General features: G+C 34.5%; 1 protein-coding gene across 2 annotated transcripts in view; it reads left to right on the forward strand.

Annotated features, from left to right (window-relative positions):
- Window positions 1-17,346, forward strand: part of LOC149790541 (D-aspartate oxidase-like) — a 53,427-nt gene that overhangs the window by 13,849 nt on the left and 22,232 nt on the right. Inside the window, exons 2-5 of one of the 2 annotated variants that reach the window (XM_089972589.1) lie at window positions 1,757-1,932; window positions 6,397-6,660; window positions 10,368-10,482; window positions 16,111-16,190. In XM_089972589.1, coding sequence (XP_089828715.1) covers window positions 6,446-6,660; window positions 10,368-10,482; window positions 16,111-16,190 — 410 coding nt within the window. In that variant the 5' untranslated portion in view covers window positions 1,757-1,932; window positions 6,397-6,445. The remainder of the gene's footprint in view (window positions 1-1,756; window positions 1,933-6,396; window positions 6,661-10,367; window positions 10,483-16,110; window positions 16,191-17,346) is intronic. The other variant, XM_089972590.1, reaches the window with a different exon arrangement.

Consider the following 17,346-nt stretch of genomic DNA (forward strand, 5'->3'; position numbering starts at 1 on the left):
CCCTACTTCAAAACCCTGCAGCATGAAGGCCATTTAAGATAGACCAATGTGGGTGGTATTAAAAAAAAGCAGACAGATATAGCTCTAAAATGATATCAAATAATCTGGAAGTTCTAGTTGCACTACAAAATACAGTTAGAAAAAGCTCATTTTTTGGACCTGTTTTTTTTCTCACCCAAAATGCGCTCAAGATCGGAATGCGATTTTGTGTCCGGATTTTAGACCTTTTGGCCTCAGATCTAAGGCATACCGGTCTTAACTGCACACAGACAGGAGAACCGTTGCAAAAACTAGGATAAGGTGGGCATTTGGAATAAATTGCGGTCTCCATACGAAAATGATGGATCTATTAGGCAAAAAAAAAAAAAAAAGAACTCCAACTTTTACCCTTCTGCTCATGCGCAAGCAAAATAACCGATGGAAATTGATGTTTCTAATACAACTAGGCATTATTCTCGTGGATAATCTGTTGAAAACCGCTGTATTATGATGTATTCAGAAATAGCACCCCAAATCTCGTTCCTACACACATTTCAGGCAAAAACGACAAAACCCTCTGGGTCCAGATGAGTTAAACACTACAACAACAACAACATTGAATTACATAAAACCAGCTATAAACCTGACCTAATTCCTTGGCTGAAATGCTGACAGAAAGACACCAAAGTAGTGCATTTCATTTCCATAGCCCGATGCATAAACGTGAAATCTTTTTAAAGCTATGCGCAGTCTAGGTTGACATATTGTGAGCCAAGAAAACATGGGTGGTATCCCATGTGTCCAAAATCAATATATGTATATATATATCATTGTCTACAAACACCGATTACAGGAAATAGGCACAACAGTGTTGTGAGAAGGTGTAGGGCCTTACACAGCTGTTGAGCTCCTTTGACGATTACAAAAGGAAGTTGTTGTTGTTGTGGGGTTTAATGCCATTTTTCAGCACACGATAGGCTATACATGGCGGCCAGTATTAATGGTGGAGGAAGAACCTGGGAAAACCCCAGAAAGAACCACCGACCCACGAGAAGCTACTGGCAAGCTTTCTCACATACCCACATTGGCTAAATCTTAGACTTGAACCGACACAGGCAGAGGTGAGATGGCAGTGATCCGTAACAAAGAGCGCTTTAGACCACTCGGCCACTCGGGGCCCCCACAAATGGAAGTAATTTTCAAGATCATAACTTGATCAGCATAGGCTAAATATAGGGTTTTTTTTGCATTCAGAGAAATGAAGCTTGAACAAACCAGGGTACCAGATGATGACTCACTACACATATCACTTCCTTTATAAGCAAGCCATTTCATCTACTCAGGACACCCACCCACCCCAATTTATTTTTCTTTTAACATTTTATATAGATTATAATGAATATTATATATAATATACTAAGTACTTCAAGAACTGGGCAAAACCAGCTAAATTTTGATGTGCAGATCAATTTTGGGATTTTTTTCTTTTAAAAATTTGAATGTTTTTTTTTTCATGCTGGGGGGGGGGGAAGTGCTTGGGTTCAACAGACTGGATACGTGTATTGTTTTGCCTCGTCTGCATGATTCAGTTGCAGTAAAATTATCAACATAGGAATGAATTAGTACAAAGGTACATGTAATGTCAAATTGATATTTTGGCTTTATTAATACCTTTTCAAAAAAACATGTCCTGCACAGTTCTTTGGCATCTTTTTGAAAATGTAACATTTTCCATTTACTATGTGCTACTTGTGATTTTATTGTTATTATTTTACAGGGTTCCCACGCTACCGGTAAATTGGGAAAAGTCAGGAGAAATGATAATTTTTTTCCCGGCCATGGAAAGTCCTTGAATTACTCAAATATTTATGAAAGTCAGGAAAAACCTGGGAATTTTCTGCCACCACTTGACGCCCATAACACTCACAAAATGGAGTTGCAACTAAACTAGTCGTGAGTTAAATTTATTGAGTTCTAACCAGAATACTGTATGGATCATTTGGTTGCTTGCAATAAACATATACGCTAAATCAATCCAAATGCCCAGTGGATTTGTTTCATTTTTTATTTTCAAAGTCAGCTTGATATCCATATCTTTCCTTACATGGAAGGTATGAAAACCAGTCTAGCATCACAAGAGGCCAACATGGTGGTGGCAAAGTGTAGCCACTACCTGGATGGCCCAGCAAACTTTAAATGTTGTTAAATCAAGCGATACATGTATGAAATATATATGAAAATTACTTATTTTCTCAGAAATTGTGAGTATTAAAATTGTTATATCTTCAATCTGCTGAAAGACAATAAAACTATGTCGGTGACCTGGTACGTTGCTAGTTGCATGAGTGCACAAATCTGTCAGCCCACATTTTTGAATGTTATAGAGAAAAAAATATTAAATGAAAGTTATATACTGGTTGTAATAAAAATACAAAATTAAAAGAACACAAATTCTCCATATTTATATATTCTGAGAAAAACGTCTGGAGTTTTGTTGTATCACATGACTACCACGTTGACGTAAGCTCTCTGCTTGATAAATCAGACTGGCCATATTGTTGGTTTTTGCAAAAAGTATCTGACTTACATTTAATATAATTTAATTTCTGCACAACGACATTGTAAAGGAGTTTGTTGCGGATATCACGTGACCATTGGACTTTTGATGTCGTCATTTGAGATTTGTTAAGTCATGTGGCTAGTAATGCAGATGGTGACTACTTGGTCAGGTTTCATTTACTGCATAGTTTGTCTTGTCTGTCAGCGGATAAATGACATAACGATTATAATACTTGCCATTTCTGAGAAAATAAATCATTTTCCTATCAATTTCATGCAGGTATAAGTCAATATAACATAAGTTTAAATTTTCTAGGCCCACTGGTAAGTGACTACCATATGTTGCTACTGCACGGTCATAGCAAATTCCAAATTTTTTATATGGAGTTACAACAAACCCATACCCCAACCAAATGTCCAAATATGAGAAATGGGTTTGGATGGAACCAAATTTTCGATATGCAGATGGAACTACCCCACACCCCAACCTAAATGTCCAACAGTTACTATGAAAACTGAGGTGGGAATATTCTGAGGAAACTCTGATTAGAAAACGGACTGCTATTAGTTTTAAGCAAAATTTGTAGTCCAAATTGTTGAATCTCAGAGCTGAAATGAGAAATTGTCGTCCCTTGTGTTGTACACTGCTGTCAGGCATTTCTGAACACCTAACGTTTCCGTCTCCAATATTTTTAAGTAAAACGCATACTGAATTTGACCGGTTGAAGAAAATAAAATGCTGCAGTGCTTACCATTTCAAAAAAGGCAATTGTCATCAGATTATTCTCAACATAATATTAAATTTTGGACACACAGGATATCACCCCCCGTGTTTTCATGACTGGTGATATGTAGACCACTAATGCGCACAGCTTTGAAAAGATGTAATGTTTATCCATTGGGCTATAGAAAAGAAATACATTACTTCAGACTGTTTCTGTCAGCAGTTGTCAAGTAATTAGGTCAGGTTTATTGTTAGTTTTACAAAATTCAGTGTAGCAATGCCAATAAATGGCAAGTGATATTAAACCAACTAAACTGATCTTGTAAAAAAAAGTTAGTCAAGTTCAACATTTTATAAAAAATTAAGCTATTATGTGGAAGAGAAACAACAATGAATAGTGTGTAATGTGTTTACGTCTTGTTTATGGAGAAAAATTGCTAAAGAATATAGAAACAGACTATACACCGGAAATTTCATGAAAATCCCATTCTATGGGGCAAGCTGATGTGCTGGGTAGCAGACGATATGTACATGTGGGACAACTTCTTGCAAAATTGGAAATTTGGATTAAGATACAGCATTTTTTTTAAGGTATACATTTCCATCTTTTAAATAATGAATTTATTTGTATGATTCTAAGATAGATAGTAAAAATGATTTTCTGGGTTACAGGTTCAATAAGGTCATGGAGTGGTCTTCATGTTGACATTTAGGAATCCCATTTTCATATGTGTTTCGAGTTGAAATGTGAGATATTTTTGAACACTTGATGAATATCACTTTATTAAATAAAAGTATGATCATCTTTTCTTGAGAACATACAGTGTGACCCCACTATAGCATGCTCCGTTATAACACAAATACATATATAACATGGTTGCGGCATAGCCCCCCAAATTTTACATAGATGCCATTTTCTCACACACAAGACAAAAATTATTTCTGAAAAGTACGAAAATAAACCTGAACAATTTATTATCATGTTGGCGAAGAGATTGCGCATGAATAATACAAGATGATCGTGGAGTGGCTCCTGAAATTTTATGTCTTTTTCTTGTACATGAAAAAATAGTTTTTTCTTCTTAAAAGTATGAAATATAAAGTGTAAAATGTTTATTCTAGGGTAGAGTAGGGCTTCACTAATGTCTCAAACTGCGATTTTATTTTCCTTATTTGCAGCAAAATATATTATTTGGCAATTTTTTTATTTATTGCCTACATTGTTGGCTGTTTAAACTTGTATATACAACCATTGGTTTGGAATGGAGAAATTCATAGGCCCCATTGAAAGGAAGCCACAAACCTGATATAAAATGCACTGAAATTTATCTATTGTTATGTAAACAATTTCTTTGTCCATGTTGACAAACCATCTTAACAGTGATTTGTTATGTCATAATTCGCTTATGTTGACATCGAGCATGAATACTGTATGTTGTGATATTTGCTTTTCTTGTTGTTGACATTTCTGGTAATGGAGATCAACCGGACGAGGTATCATCTCGTAATCTATCTTTTGTCAGATTTTTGGCCACTCGCTAGTAATTAACATATTTACATAGACTGACATTTGTTGTGGATGGTATGTAAAATTCATCTTCTTTCCACTCAAAATTAAATCCTTCAGACCACTCACATGTTCTGTACTAATCCTTGTCACCAGACCGGAACACCTGCGTCTCTATCATCCGTTTACCCATTGTTAAATTGAGTGGAAGGCAGCATTATTCCACTACCACAAATGTAAAAAGAAATTAAAATATCTTACTTGGTTTATTCATTAGGCAGGGAGGAACAGTAACTACAGTCAACCAAATGATGGCCAATTCTTTTTTTTTTAAAGTACCCAGATAAAATAGTTTGCTGAAATTTCAAAGAAAACAATTACTTTGAAGCACCGACTGTTATGAAAACATATTTAGCAAATGGAAAAAAATCAGTATCAATCATGCAGTAAAATTATTTAATGTTGCTGCCACAATAAGAAACAGGCATTTATTTGGTTCTCCAAAGCTGGCCTTTAGCAGTGACTTCAATAAGGCGTACCCATTTCATCAAGGAAAGCCGACTACAATCTTCAATTAAAATAATAACTTTTCTTCAAAAAAGTCAATATCAGATTTATATAAAAGCAATGGAATCTGATGGATTTTTTCATTTTCCAACGTGAGTGGAGCATGTTTACTGTTTCGGGAATGTTTCCTTTTTGCAGGGAAAAAGTTTGAGCTTATGAATGCTACCAACAGCGGCTTATAACGCAAACTAACTTTTACCGACTTGGGATGTACTGAAAAGTAAATGTGCTTCATCGTTCGTTATTTGATTATGCTATGTTTATCAACTGAATTCAGACCTATATGACCTGTGACAAAATTATTGAATATTTTAAATCTGTGCTTTTTTTCGATGGAATTATTACTTTTAGTATGGATTCAATGTACGTGATGCGATTCTGGCTTCAAATCATTCATATATGGACAGGAAACTCCTCTAGTGTCAACACTGGTTGGAACAAGACCATTATGCTAGAGGAGTGGAGGGATTGGCTGATTGAATCAAATTTCTACCTCCTGAGGTTCTGCAATGAAGCAAGGTCATAATATTAAAACAAATGTGTTAGTGAATAAATATAATAATTTTTGTGCTATTTTCTTTAGAGAATGACTCAAGATTTATTTAAGGAATTAGTATGAACCCTTGCAGTTTAATTGTTTTCTTCCAAACTGGTGTCATGCAGCTTACTTGTATACACACCTGTTGAATTGTCTTCACAAGAGCAATACTAGGTCAATACCTTGACCTTCTCTGACTAAAGTATGTGTACTGTTTAAGCCTAAATGCTTGTTGTTTTTCTTTAGAATCCCTGTCTGAATTGTGCATTGTATTGTTGGTCAGAAATCAAAACCAAATGAACACATCCAGCATATGAATGTTGTGAAAAAAACAGCAACTTATCTCTGTCTCATTTTATGGACCTGAATCATACCGTTATAATGGGGTCACACTGTACATAGATACAGACAGACAGACAGACAAACAGGTATTAAGATTCAATATGTTGGTTTCACTCTGAATAGATGTTTGATGCAAATATATAAGATACCAAGTTAATCATTGACTTGCTTTGTTAATAGTTCATTTGATGTTGCTGACCGTCACATTGATCTGGAAACGTGACTCAATATGAGTGTGACTGTTGCAATGGCACGAAAAATCATGGTCCTTGGAGCTGGAGTTGTGGGATTGTCAACTGCAGTCCGCATTCAGGAGGAAATTCCTGGGTCAGATGTCACTATTGTCGCTGACAAATTTACCAAGGATACAACAAGTGATGGTGCTGCAGGAATGTTTCGTCCAACATTTTTGCTGACGCCAGCACCATCTGAGGAAATATTCCGGTGAGTAGGAAGGCACGATTTTGAAACTTTATATTTACAACTTACAGGAAGAAGGCTAAGTCTGTTCTGCAGTCAGGAAGAAGATTCTCTTGTTTTATATTCCAGCTCCTATTTTATAATCTTGTTTATAAAGTACATGCATTGCAGAGTATGGAAATCCACATTTCTTTGGTGGAAATTAACCTGTCATTGTTACCTGTTACGGACCGGATATAGCTGTCATCGTTGATGTCCACATGGTTATGATTTTATTCTCTAGTTTGCATGTTGCAGGAATATAATTATGTAAATGTGGATGTCAGCTACAATGCATGGAAATTTACTGTCAGCTGAGCTACAGTAGACAGTACTCTAAACAATGGACACTTAATATTCAGGACATGCCCACTAAAACACAATCACATATGTGTATTGGGAGAATTAATAGATACATTTTTGATCAAAGAATCTCATGAAAATATTTAGTTGTTTACAAAATATAAAATGTCTGATGATACAAGGAAGAGAAAAAGAGAAAGATTCTCCCTTTAAACAAAAGAAAAATCACAGTTTAGTATTATTGGGAAATGAAAGAAGATGTTGAAATACCTGATTGCATTGACTATTTAATCAGTTAATATAATAAAGAATATGAGAAATGATGTGATATTCTTTTCTCCATAACTCACATCACTTTTAAATTGTTTGCTGATTAAGTTCCCACACAGTAAAAAATATATAATGCTGTGTAAAAGACAACATCTGGTCCAGCTTTTGTATAGTACTTTTGCATGTCCATGGGACTTATTTTCATGAGAACCATATACAGGCTATGGATGCGAATAATCAGGTTTACCGAGAGCATGTATATAGGATCTTAAAAAGAGAGGTCACCTTAAATTACAAAGTGGGAGCCATGCTACCATCGCATTATAATGAATCACGTTATAACAGGTTTTACCTGTATGTGGTTGCCTTCGCCAGTGATTTTACTGAGACCATACTAAGCATAAACTGCTGTATTTGTTTTTAAAAGCTGAAACAAATATACTTTTGGTCATCAGATGAGTTTTATATTAGCAAATAGGTTGGTGAAAGTGATGAAAAGAGCACAATTGCTTAAATATTTTTCGTACGAGGCAAAGTTGTTTATATAATTTTCATTTGATGCAGATAGTTTCTTTTGGAATTGTAATTTTTTTGTCAGACTATATAAGAAATACTGCAGAACCATTCCCAAGTGCAAAGCAAATATTAGTTTCATTATCATTTCAGTTACTGTTTACATTTGGACTGATTATCATTTTTAAAAAGCTGACATAAAAGCAAATAGAAAATTTCTTCACCAACGCTGGTGTATGTACGAGTCCAAATTTGTTTTTCTCAAAAATGATATCTTAATAGGTTTAAAGTGTGTGACCTTGTGACATTTTCATTTGACATATCAAAACATGTCATTGAGCAGTAGCTGTAAGGAACTGTTATGACTGAATGTTCTTGATGCAAGAAGCGATGGACTTCAGACTATGATTTTCACTCATTGGCTAATGCATTGTATTATGTGTATGTAATTGGTATTGTGTGTTGGCTTTTGTCCATGATTTTACCTTGACCTTTATCCCTAATTGAGAGAGGAGTTAGGCCTACATGTCTAATATCATGTATTATAAACTTGCTTAATAAGATTAAGTTCTGGATAAAGCCTTAATCTCAGAGTTTTCTGGAAACAAATTTTGTATACAGTTTGATGGAAATTTCCATTAAGTTGACCCTCATTCTGATCCTTAAACTGAGTCATAGCTTTTTATGTTGATTTCGTTACTTCAAAATAACTAATTCCTACAGTAACATTGAAGTGGAATCAGTCTCTTAGTTGTGTTGTTTTAATTTAAGAGGATTTATTTATTTTAAATTATTCACTGGAATTACAAAGTGCTTATCTGTCACTATTTTTGCTTTATTTTGAATTCATTTTGGAGACATTTTTCATTATGATACAACAAGATTGTTGGCACTTTAGCACATTCAAGGCTATTGACACATCAGCACATTCAAAATTGGAATTCATTCAGAACACCACCAGAATTTATTCATAATTCTATACTCTTGGACTTGTGAAATAACTTTTAGTATTCTGTTGGATTAAATTTACAATACACTTTCTTTTTAAAGTTTCACTTTGTCTTCTCGAGACATAAATTATTTGTTACATTTTTCAAGACTTGTTGGTTTTCCCTCCTTTCTGTGACTTGACAATGGTAATAGATTCGCAAACCAAAAGTGACAAAAAAGTAACTTTTTATCATTTAGATCTCTTTTTTCATGACTTGAATGGCCATTGTTAAAGTTCAACTGTCATTGTAGTGTACAAAGTTCCAAAACATTGTCACAAACAATTGTACAGTGTATTTAGATGTTCAAGAATAAAACTACTGAGGAACTCTTTCTAGTATATATTATTGTATGATTTTAATATACTCTGCCATGCTATTCATGTTGAATAAATCTGGGAAAGAATTATGATGTACAAGTCATATAGTCCCATGTACTTAATCACATGTACTTAAAATAGTCCCATGTACCTAATCACATGTACTTAAAATAGTCCCATGTACTTAATCACATGTACTTAAAATAGTCCCATGTACCTAATCACATGTGCTTAAAATAGTCCCATGTACTTAATCGCATGTACTTAATACTTAATCATATAGTCCCATGTACTTAATCACATGTACTTAAAATAGTCCCATGTACTTAATCACATGTACTTAAAATAGTCCCATGTACTTAATCACATGTACTTAAAATAGTCCCATGTACTTAATCACATGTACTTAAAATAGTCCCATGTACCTAATCACATGTGCTTAAAATAATCCCATTGTACTTAATCGCATGTACTTAATACTTAATCATATAGTCCCATGTACTTAATCACAGATATACAGTATCATTTGTATGGTGTTCATTTGTGATTATCTTTTGCAAGTTTTATTAGTATTACTGCTTTCAGTAATTTGTTCCAGATGTGTGTCTTGGAAATACATGTAGTATGGAGATTATAGGGAACCTATGACCAATTAAAAACCAGTATACCAAGTACTTTTCTGAAATATGATTTATTGCAGAATAGCGGTGTAAGTGCTTACTGATTCAGGGCGATTGTAGTTTCTGCATGCGCATATAGTAATAAGGATTCGCATAGTTGGTCAATAGGAATTCATATCACTGGGCAAATAGCCGGATGTACTTCTGAGAGAGGGACTGGTATAAGTTGCCTGGTGAAGTTTTCTGTACTGGCAACATGCACGATAGAGTGAATGTTGGCATGCTTTTTATAGGTTATAGGATTGTCACCATTTGTCCATCTTATCAGCACAGTGTTCCACAACTTTTATTGTTCTATTTTGCTTATATTTGGACATATTGGTTTAGACAGCATAAATACTTTTGTGCTGATATCTTGGCCAATGCAGTGTTCCATGATCATAGTTTAACGCTACCAGTACCTGAAGACCTCTTTAATTGCTACTGTATCCAGCAATGCTATTTATTCTGACTACAAAAATGTACCATCAAAAAGCTACAAGATGGGTTTCATTTCTCAAGGGTCAATGTTTGACACTCACATGAAATTACTGATGAAATTTATGTACAGTGTACATGTACCTACCATAGTACTCATTATTGTAATTTCTGGCAAGATATTAACTTATATTTCATAGTCGCTGGTGTGAGGACTCCTTTCGGTGGTATGATGTCATCAGCAGGTCCGATGAATCACCAGCTGCTGGAATCTATCCAGTGTCTGGTTATGAACTTTCAATGGAAAAAAAGGAGGTTTGTAGTTGTCATCTAACAATCGGAATACCTTGAGCTTTTCTGCCCAAGAAGAAAAAGAACAAAAAAATACATGATGAGCTGAACTTTCTGTCTCTCATATATCAGACCATAGTTTATTTTGATCATGAGGTGCAAAAAGAAAAATGCAATGTGATACATATGCATCCTTCTCTCTGTATCTCTCTTCCCCTCCACCCCACCCCCACCCCCAGAAAATGCATTTTAGTATTAATGATACAATTTCCCTATTGCTGGTAATCTGAAATAGCACACAGTGATGCGTTTAATATTTATGAGACAGGAAGTTATTATAATTTAGTTCCAAACAATATCACGAGTTTTATCCTATCTGTAACTCAGTACATTTTTGGGTCAGCATCATTATATATAGCTAAAACTACATAACACATTAAAAATACTTCTGGTGAAACAAATTAGGTACTTTTAGTTACATTTAATGATCCTGACTGGAAAGGTTACTGTGTTACAGGTAGGATAAAAATTGCAATGCAGTGTGGAATAAAGTGAAAAACACAATCAGAGGTGTTGATCTGGCCTCGTCTTATACTCAGCATTGACTTATATGCAGTGACAGCAATTGTTGTATTTCTGATGCGACTTTCTTACGATTGGTGAAGAGGTACAAGTGTGTTCCGATTGGTCATCCAATTGAGGAAATCTGATTATTTCTTCATGAAGGATACCATTATAGGTTTCAACAGTATTTGATAGACTGATAGAGAAGATGACATGAATTTTGTTTGAGAAACTCTAATTTTTTAAATATAATAATCAGTTTAAAGTGAGGTTTTTTGATGCTATCATGCTAAAGGCATACAATTAACTTGTGCTATGTTAACTTTCTAACATTCTTCATTACCCATATTATTCTAGTACTTCAGTACCGTCCAAACCATCTGTCATTCAGTTTCAGTTTAAAATTTATAATTTTATTTTCAATTACTATTTAATTTACTATATGTTTCCTTCTTTATTTTTTATACTCTATCTTCCATGTTTGCAAAATCACATTTTGCACTTCACAATTCAACGACTTGTATTATTTCACAGGAGATTTCAAACATACAGTACAGCTCACGCAAATTTTTGGAACCCCATGTATCTCAATCCCACATGGTGGAGAGAGAGGAGAAAATTAAGAAGAAAATAACTCCACCATCTATTGACCTGTCTTGATGGAGTTGCTGTGGCAGCTCGCAAAAAAATTCCCTGCACAACACACTTTCTCGTGGAGTCATCATGCATGACCACCATGGTGTGGAAATGGTCTCTATCAAATGGTACGGTTTACTGTGTGATCCCTGCAAGAATGCTCTTCAGAGTTTCAAGGCAAGAGAGAGAGAGTTGGCAATTTATCTATATCTTTATCAGCTGATTATAAACTTTCCTAGTTCTAATGAAGTACTAGATATGCCAAATCAAATTTTAGATAATATTCAGATTGTTGTAATGCTCATTGACTGTATTAACACTACAATATATTGTTTCATTTAAAAAGATTGATCAACTGCTTTTGCTTTAAGTCTGCACTTTCACTTTATTCAAAGAAATATGAATGAACTTACACAGTGACTTCACAAAACCTTGTTGAGTTTCCTATTAACAGTGTAAATTTATCATACTGTTTAAACATGAAAAGTAAACCTCTGAGGTATGGACAATTCAATTCCAAATAATATCTAATTCTGTTTAAAAACACAACAGAACAGAAAACAATGAATATACACTTAAATGCAAATGTGTGTTTAGTCCTTAACGCAGTAATTGTCCAGTTACTGACTTATTCACCTGTAATGTAATTGACTGGCTTTTTAATTTATACAGCCAATTTGTTAATTCCAACTGTTGTGGTTATTATCATTCATCACAAGATAAATTTGTTTCAAGTCCCCCCGCAAAAATGAAATGTACAGTGTCCTATTTAATACTACAAATCCGAGCAAGACAATAGCTTTCAAGCTTTGAACCCCTCCCCTTTATAAACTTAAAATGGTCTCTCCCTAATAAAGTCTTGGTTTCATCAGATATTCAGTAGAAAGCAAGGCAATGATCCTTGTAAACACTGTTATAAAATGTTAGATTCTGAAGATGATGTCAATTTCGGCTTGGGAAAGGTGCATTTGTAACAAATGAAAACATATGGTCATGGCACATTGTACATACCAGCTCAAATGATGTTCCCAACATTAACAACAGTAATTAATCTGACCTCAAGGTATTGATGAAATGGATTGGCCTGAAACAATATTGTAAAAGTTCAGACAGTTACCCCACACATTAGTCAGTTTCCTCTGTTTTCTGCCACCACATTTGTGATATTTTGGCTTCAAAATAAATATTTAAATGTTGAAATTGGTCTGGAAAGGGTCTGAGTAAAGTCTGATTATCCATGCACAGATTCTCATTAACATAATGTGCAAAATATGCAGAGGCATCCATGTAAAATGTCATTCATTTGTCGGAAATAAAAGTCTTTGAACATCTAAAATTTGACAGTTTGGACCTGATGACCATAAAAACTCTCAGGAAGCCATTTGTTTTTTTTTCTCCTAATTTTGACTAGTTTTCAGTAATGCGTAGCAAAATTTCATGTACTGATATTGTAAAGTTGGAAAACAAGTAATTTAAAATGCCCAATATTTGAAACTGATGCAGCAAACATTATGTTCAACTGAAACATTTGTACACATAGAACTTATTTACCTCAAAAACTTTTTGTCCAAACACTATGCAGTTGAATGGCTTGTTGCCATATCTAAGCTTGATGTAATTCTTTAAAACTGTTTTCGATTTTACATGACAGTGGCAATCATATCTACCACCACAAGACGTACTCAAATCAACACATCATGTCCAATATATATAATTATGTCCCCTTCTGCTTTTATTCACAGGAATCTGAATATTCCTTTTTATTTTTCTGTACTGATTATTATGACTTTTTTTCACTTTCATCTGCAACATACATTACTTGTTGGATGCCATTTTGCTATATTGCAAGGGTTGGCAGGTCTGCAATTTTCCACATTATTCATTTCAAAAATACATTGAGGTCAAATTAATTAGTAACAGTTATCAAACTTCTGTTTTAGTACAATGTCTGACCAGCCAGCCCTTACAATTTTGCCATGAGTCTTACAAAACTGACCATTAAAATACAGACTTATGGAATTAAAGAAAAAAATATGTAAATATTATTGTTGCTGTAAAATCTGGACAGTAGCTTATCCATGTTTAATTTGAATCCCAGTTTCATATTAGACTGAGTGGAGTTAGTCATGGACCAAACAAACTTAACAGTAGTACCTCGGATGCTTGGAACTGCACATAATTGTTTCATGGGAAGTGTTTGCATGATCAAACTGTTGATGATAGAATTTTTTTTAAAATGGTGTCCAGCAAGCAATACATGAAGATGAAACAGGAAATAAGCATCCTAAAAAGTGTGAATAATCAGTGCAGAAGAATAAAAAGAAATATTTAGTTACTTGAGAAGAAAAGCAAGAAGGGACACTATTATGTTTATGGGACAGGACCTGTCGATTTGAGGATATGACATGCTTTGAGATGGTATTGCCGTTGTCATGTGAAATCAAAGCAGATTCCAAGAAATAGGTCAAATTGAGAGATGGCAACAAGACATTGATTTGCATAGGGTATGTAAATAGACTTGGTGCAAGTGTACTTGAGGTAAATAAGGTCCATCTGTATTTCACAGTTGAACATAACCTTTATCATCAATGCAGCACGTTTTGAATACCAAAATGTTTTAGGTGTTTTCCAACTTTAGGATAGCAGTACGTGATATTTTGATACACCTTGCTGAAAACTGGTCAAACTTACAGAAAAATATCAACTGCCTCACTGAGATGGCCTCATTAGGGTTGGCAGGTTAGCAATGTGCCAGTTCAGATGGCTTCATGTGTTATAAATACACCTTTCTCATGATGAAATTATTGTCATTTTCTATCGCTAACATTTTATATGAGTGTTCACAGTGGTCACTGCCTTGATTTCTGCTAAACATCTGCCGAAGCCAAGTCTATATTGATTAGAGAGAGACAATTTAAGCATCTAAATGGGGTGCAGTAAATGCCTTAAAACTGTCATGTTTCTCTGATTTTTAGTATAAAAAGGACACTGTGTTTTTCCTTATTTTACTTGAAACAAATTTATCTTGTAATGAATAAAGAACAATATAGCCCTATTAATTAAAAGGCCAGTCACATAAGTTCATGTGAAATCAGACTTGAACTATGTCATAGTTGTATACATGTATATTCAGCCTCGTGACTTGTTCATTACCGTTTAAAACCTAAACAAGTGGTTTACATTTAAGTGTTAATTTTGATGTTTTCTTCTTTGTTTTTTTTTTTTTTTTTTTAAATAGAAGTCACAGTCATCTGGAATGTAATTGTCCATATCTCAGTGGATTACTTTTCGTGTTAAAACCGTAGGATAAAGTTACAATGTCCAAGAGAAGCTCAACAAGGTGTGCCTTTCATCAAGTCGGTGCACAGGTTTGTTTAGACTTCTTTGGATAAAGTAAAAGCATTGACTTTATATTTTATTGTCCATATATAAGATCAAAATAAAGATCACTGATTGTGAAATGACAACTTTTGTAAGTAACTCATGATGTCATGGTCTTTCGACTGGTGGTCTTCGTTCATTCACTGTTCAAATATCAATGAGTAAAGTTGACCAGCCCAATAAAGGTGGAGATATCATCAGCATGCCAGTTGAGCAAATGTGGTGATTTGTAGGTATTTATCACTCCATCATGGTGCATTATCATGGAGAAAAAATGGAGAGATTAAGTTCACCACTGTGACGTGTGGAGTTCCAAAAATAGGGAGATTAAGTTCACCACTGATGTGTGGAGTTCCAAAAATGGAGAGATTAAGTTCACCACTGTGACCTGTGGAGTTCCAAAAATGGGGAGATTAAGTTCACCACTGTGACACATGGAGTTCCAAAAATGGGGAGATTAAGTTCACCACTGTGACGTGTGGAGTTCCAAAAATGGGGAGATTAAGTTCACCACTGTGACATGTGGAGTTCCAAAAGTGGAGAGATTAAGTTCACCACTGTGACGTGTGGAGTTCCAAAAATGGAGAGATTAAGTTCACCACTGTTACATGTGGAGTTCCAAAAATTTGCTTGAGCTTTACTGTAAAACAGCAAGGTTAAAGTTGACAACTCACTCGAAATTATCCCAGTACTTTAAATTAATTATACCCTGTCTTGTATCAGTATTAATTCAGACACACTTTCACTCTCTTTGTAATTATGGATTTTAACTCCAAGTTGTGTTTTTTTTTATGTGTCTACCTGCAGTGACTGCATTGCAGATTTTGCCTAATATTTTTAAACTCCCTTTTGATAAAGAGGTCAGCAAAATTTCCCTTTTGTATATGGTTCCATGTTTATAAAATTTCCATGTTTTAGATAAAGACGGTATTGTGGACAAATATATGGATGGAGCATTTCAGTGTTCCTGACATATAGCGTCTAGAAATTATCATTCAGTACAGGTAATCATTTAAGTCTGTTAAAATGTACACTTGATTATTTTGTATCGTTATCATTATTATTATTCAGTATCCCCATCATCACAAGATTATCTACAATTTCCGAGACATGACTTCACGTGAAATTTATAGTTTCCCTGGAAATTACAAGTAAGTTGTGCTCACCAGATTGTTTTATCTTCTTTTTCTATAAAAAAACATAATTTTTTTAACAATAAATTCAACCATCTTTCTAACCACATTCGATAAATTTTCACATACTTGGATTGTATTCTGATAAAAAGTTGGTGCAGCTGTCAGCGTAAGTCTGTATATCTGTAGTATTTTGTAAAACAGAGAAAAACATTAAGCATGTTAGGGATAGTTCCTTAAAGTTGGTATAATATTGATGCCATTAGATCTGTTTGATCCTTTTAAAGGCAAAAGTTAAGTTGATCGTTTTCCTGTCTCAAATTTTATTGACCCGAATATCAGTATTTTAAAATTGGACATTCTTATCCAGTGTGCAACTATTGATTGACCACTCAGTCATCTTATTTACTGTGAACAATAGTTTGACTACCTTGCCTTAAACATCTTCCAAAGGGGAGCCAAGTGGTCTAAAATGCTCTCCGTTACGGATCACTGCCATCTCACCTCTGTCTGCATGGGTTCAAGTCTCAGATTCAGCCATTGTGGGTATGTGAGAAAGCATGCCAGTAGCTTCTCATGGGTCATTGGTTCTTTCCGAGGTTTTCCCGGGTTTTTCCTTCACCATTATTACTGGCTGCCATGTATAGCCTATCGTGTGCTGAAAAATGGCATTAATACCCTACAACAACAATAAACATCTTCCGTGTATTCCAGAAGGTTATACAAAAGCTTACGTTACATACAGGTCAATAGAGTTTAATTACATTTGTCTCTTATCTGCTTTAACACATGTCATGAATGATTTGTAAGGGATAAAAGCATACTAGTTCAATGTAAACACTTTTGCTTGGTGTGGCATGCCATACACATTCTAGAGATCCATGTGTGGTAAAGCCAGTTATGCATGTGCCTGCATGCATCAAGTATTGTGTCCCATGAATTCGACCACAATAGCTATTTTAAACTTTTTGAAAAGCATCGACTAATTTTGAATAAATGTTGGCATTATTCAGACCTTTACATTTTTACAAATCCTATTGATCTACCATCAAATGTGGCCACCATTACTAAAAACAAATCTTTTAAATAACTTCTTAAAAAAATGCTGACCAGTATTGGATAAATTTGCCTGAAAACATCTTGAAAGACAGACCTTTAACTTAAAAGCTCAAAA

This window comes from Sinohyriopsis cumingii, chromosome 10, assembly GCF_028554795.1.
Source record: "Sinohyriopsis cumingii isolate HCF-2022 chromosome 10, ASM2855479v2, whole genome shotgun sequence".
Classification (NCBI taxonomy): Eukaryota; Metazoa; Mollusca; class Bivalvia; order Unionida; family Unionidae; genus Sinohyriopsis; species Sinohyriopsis cumingii.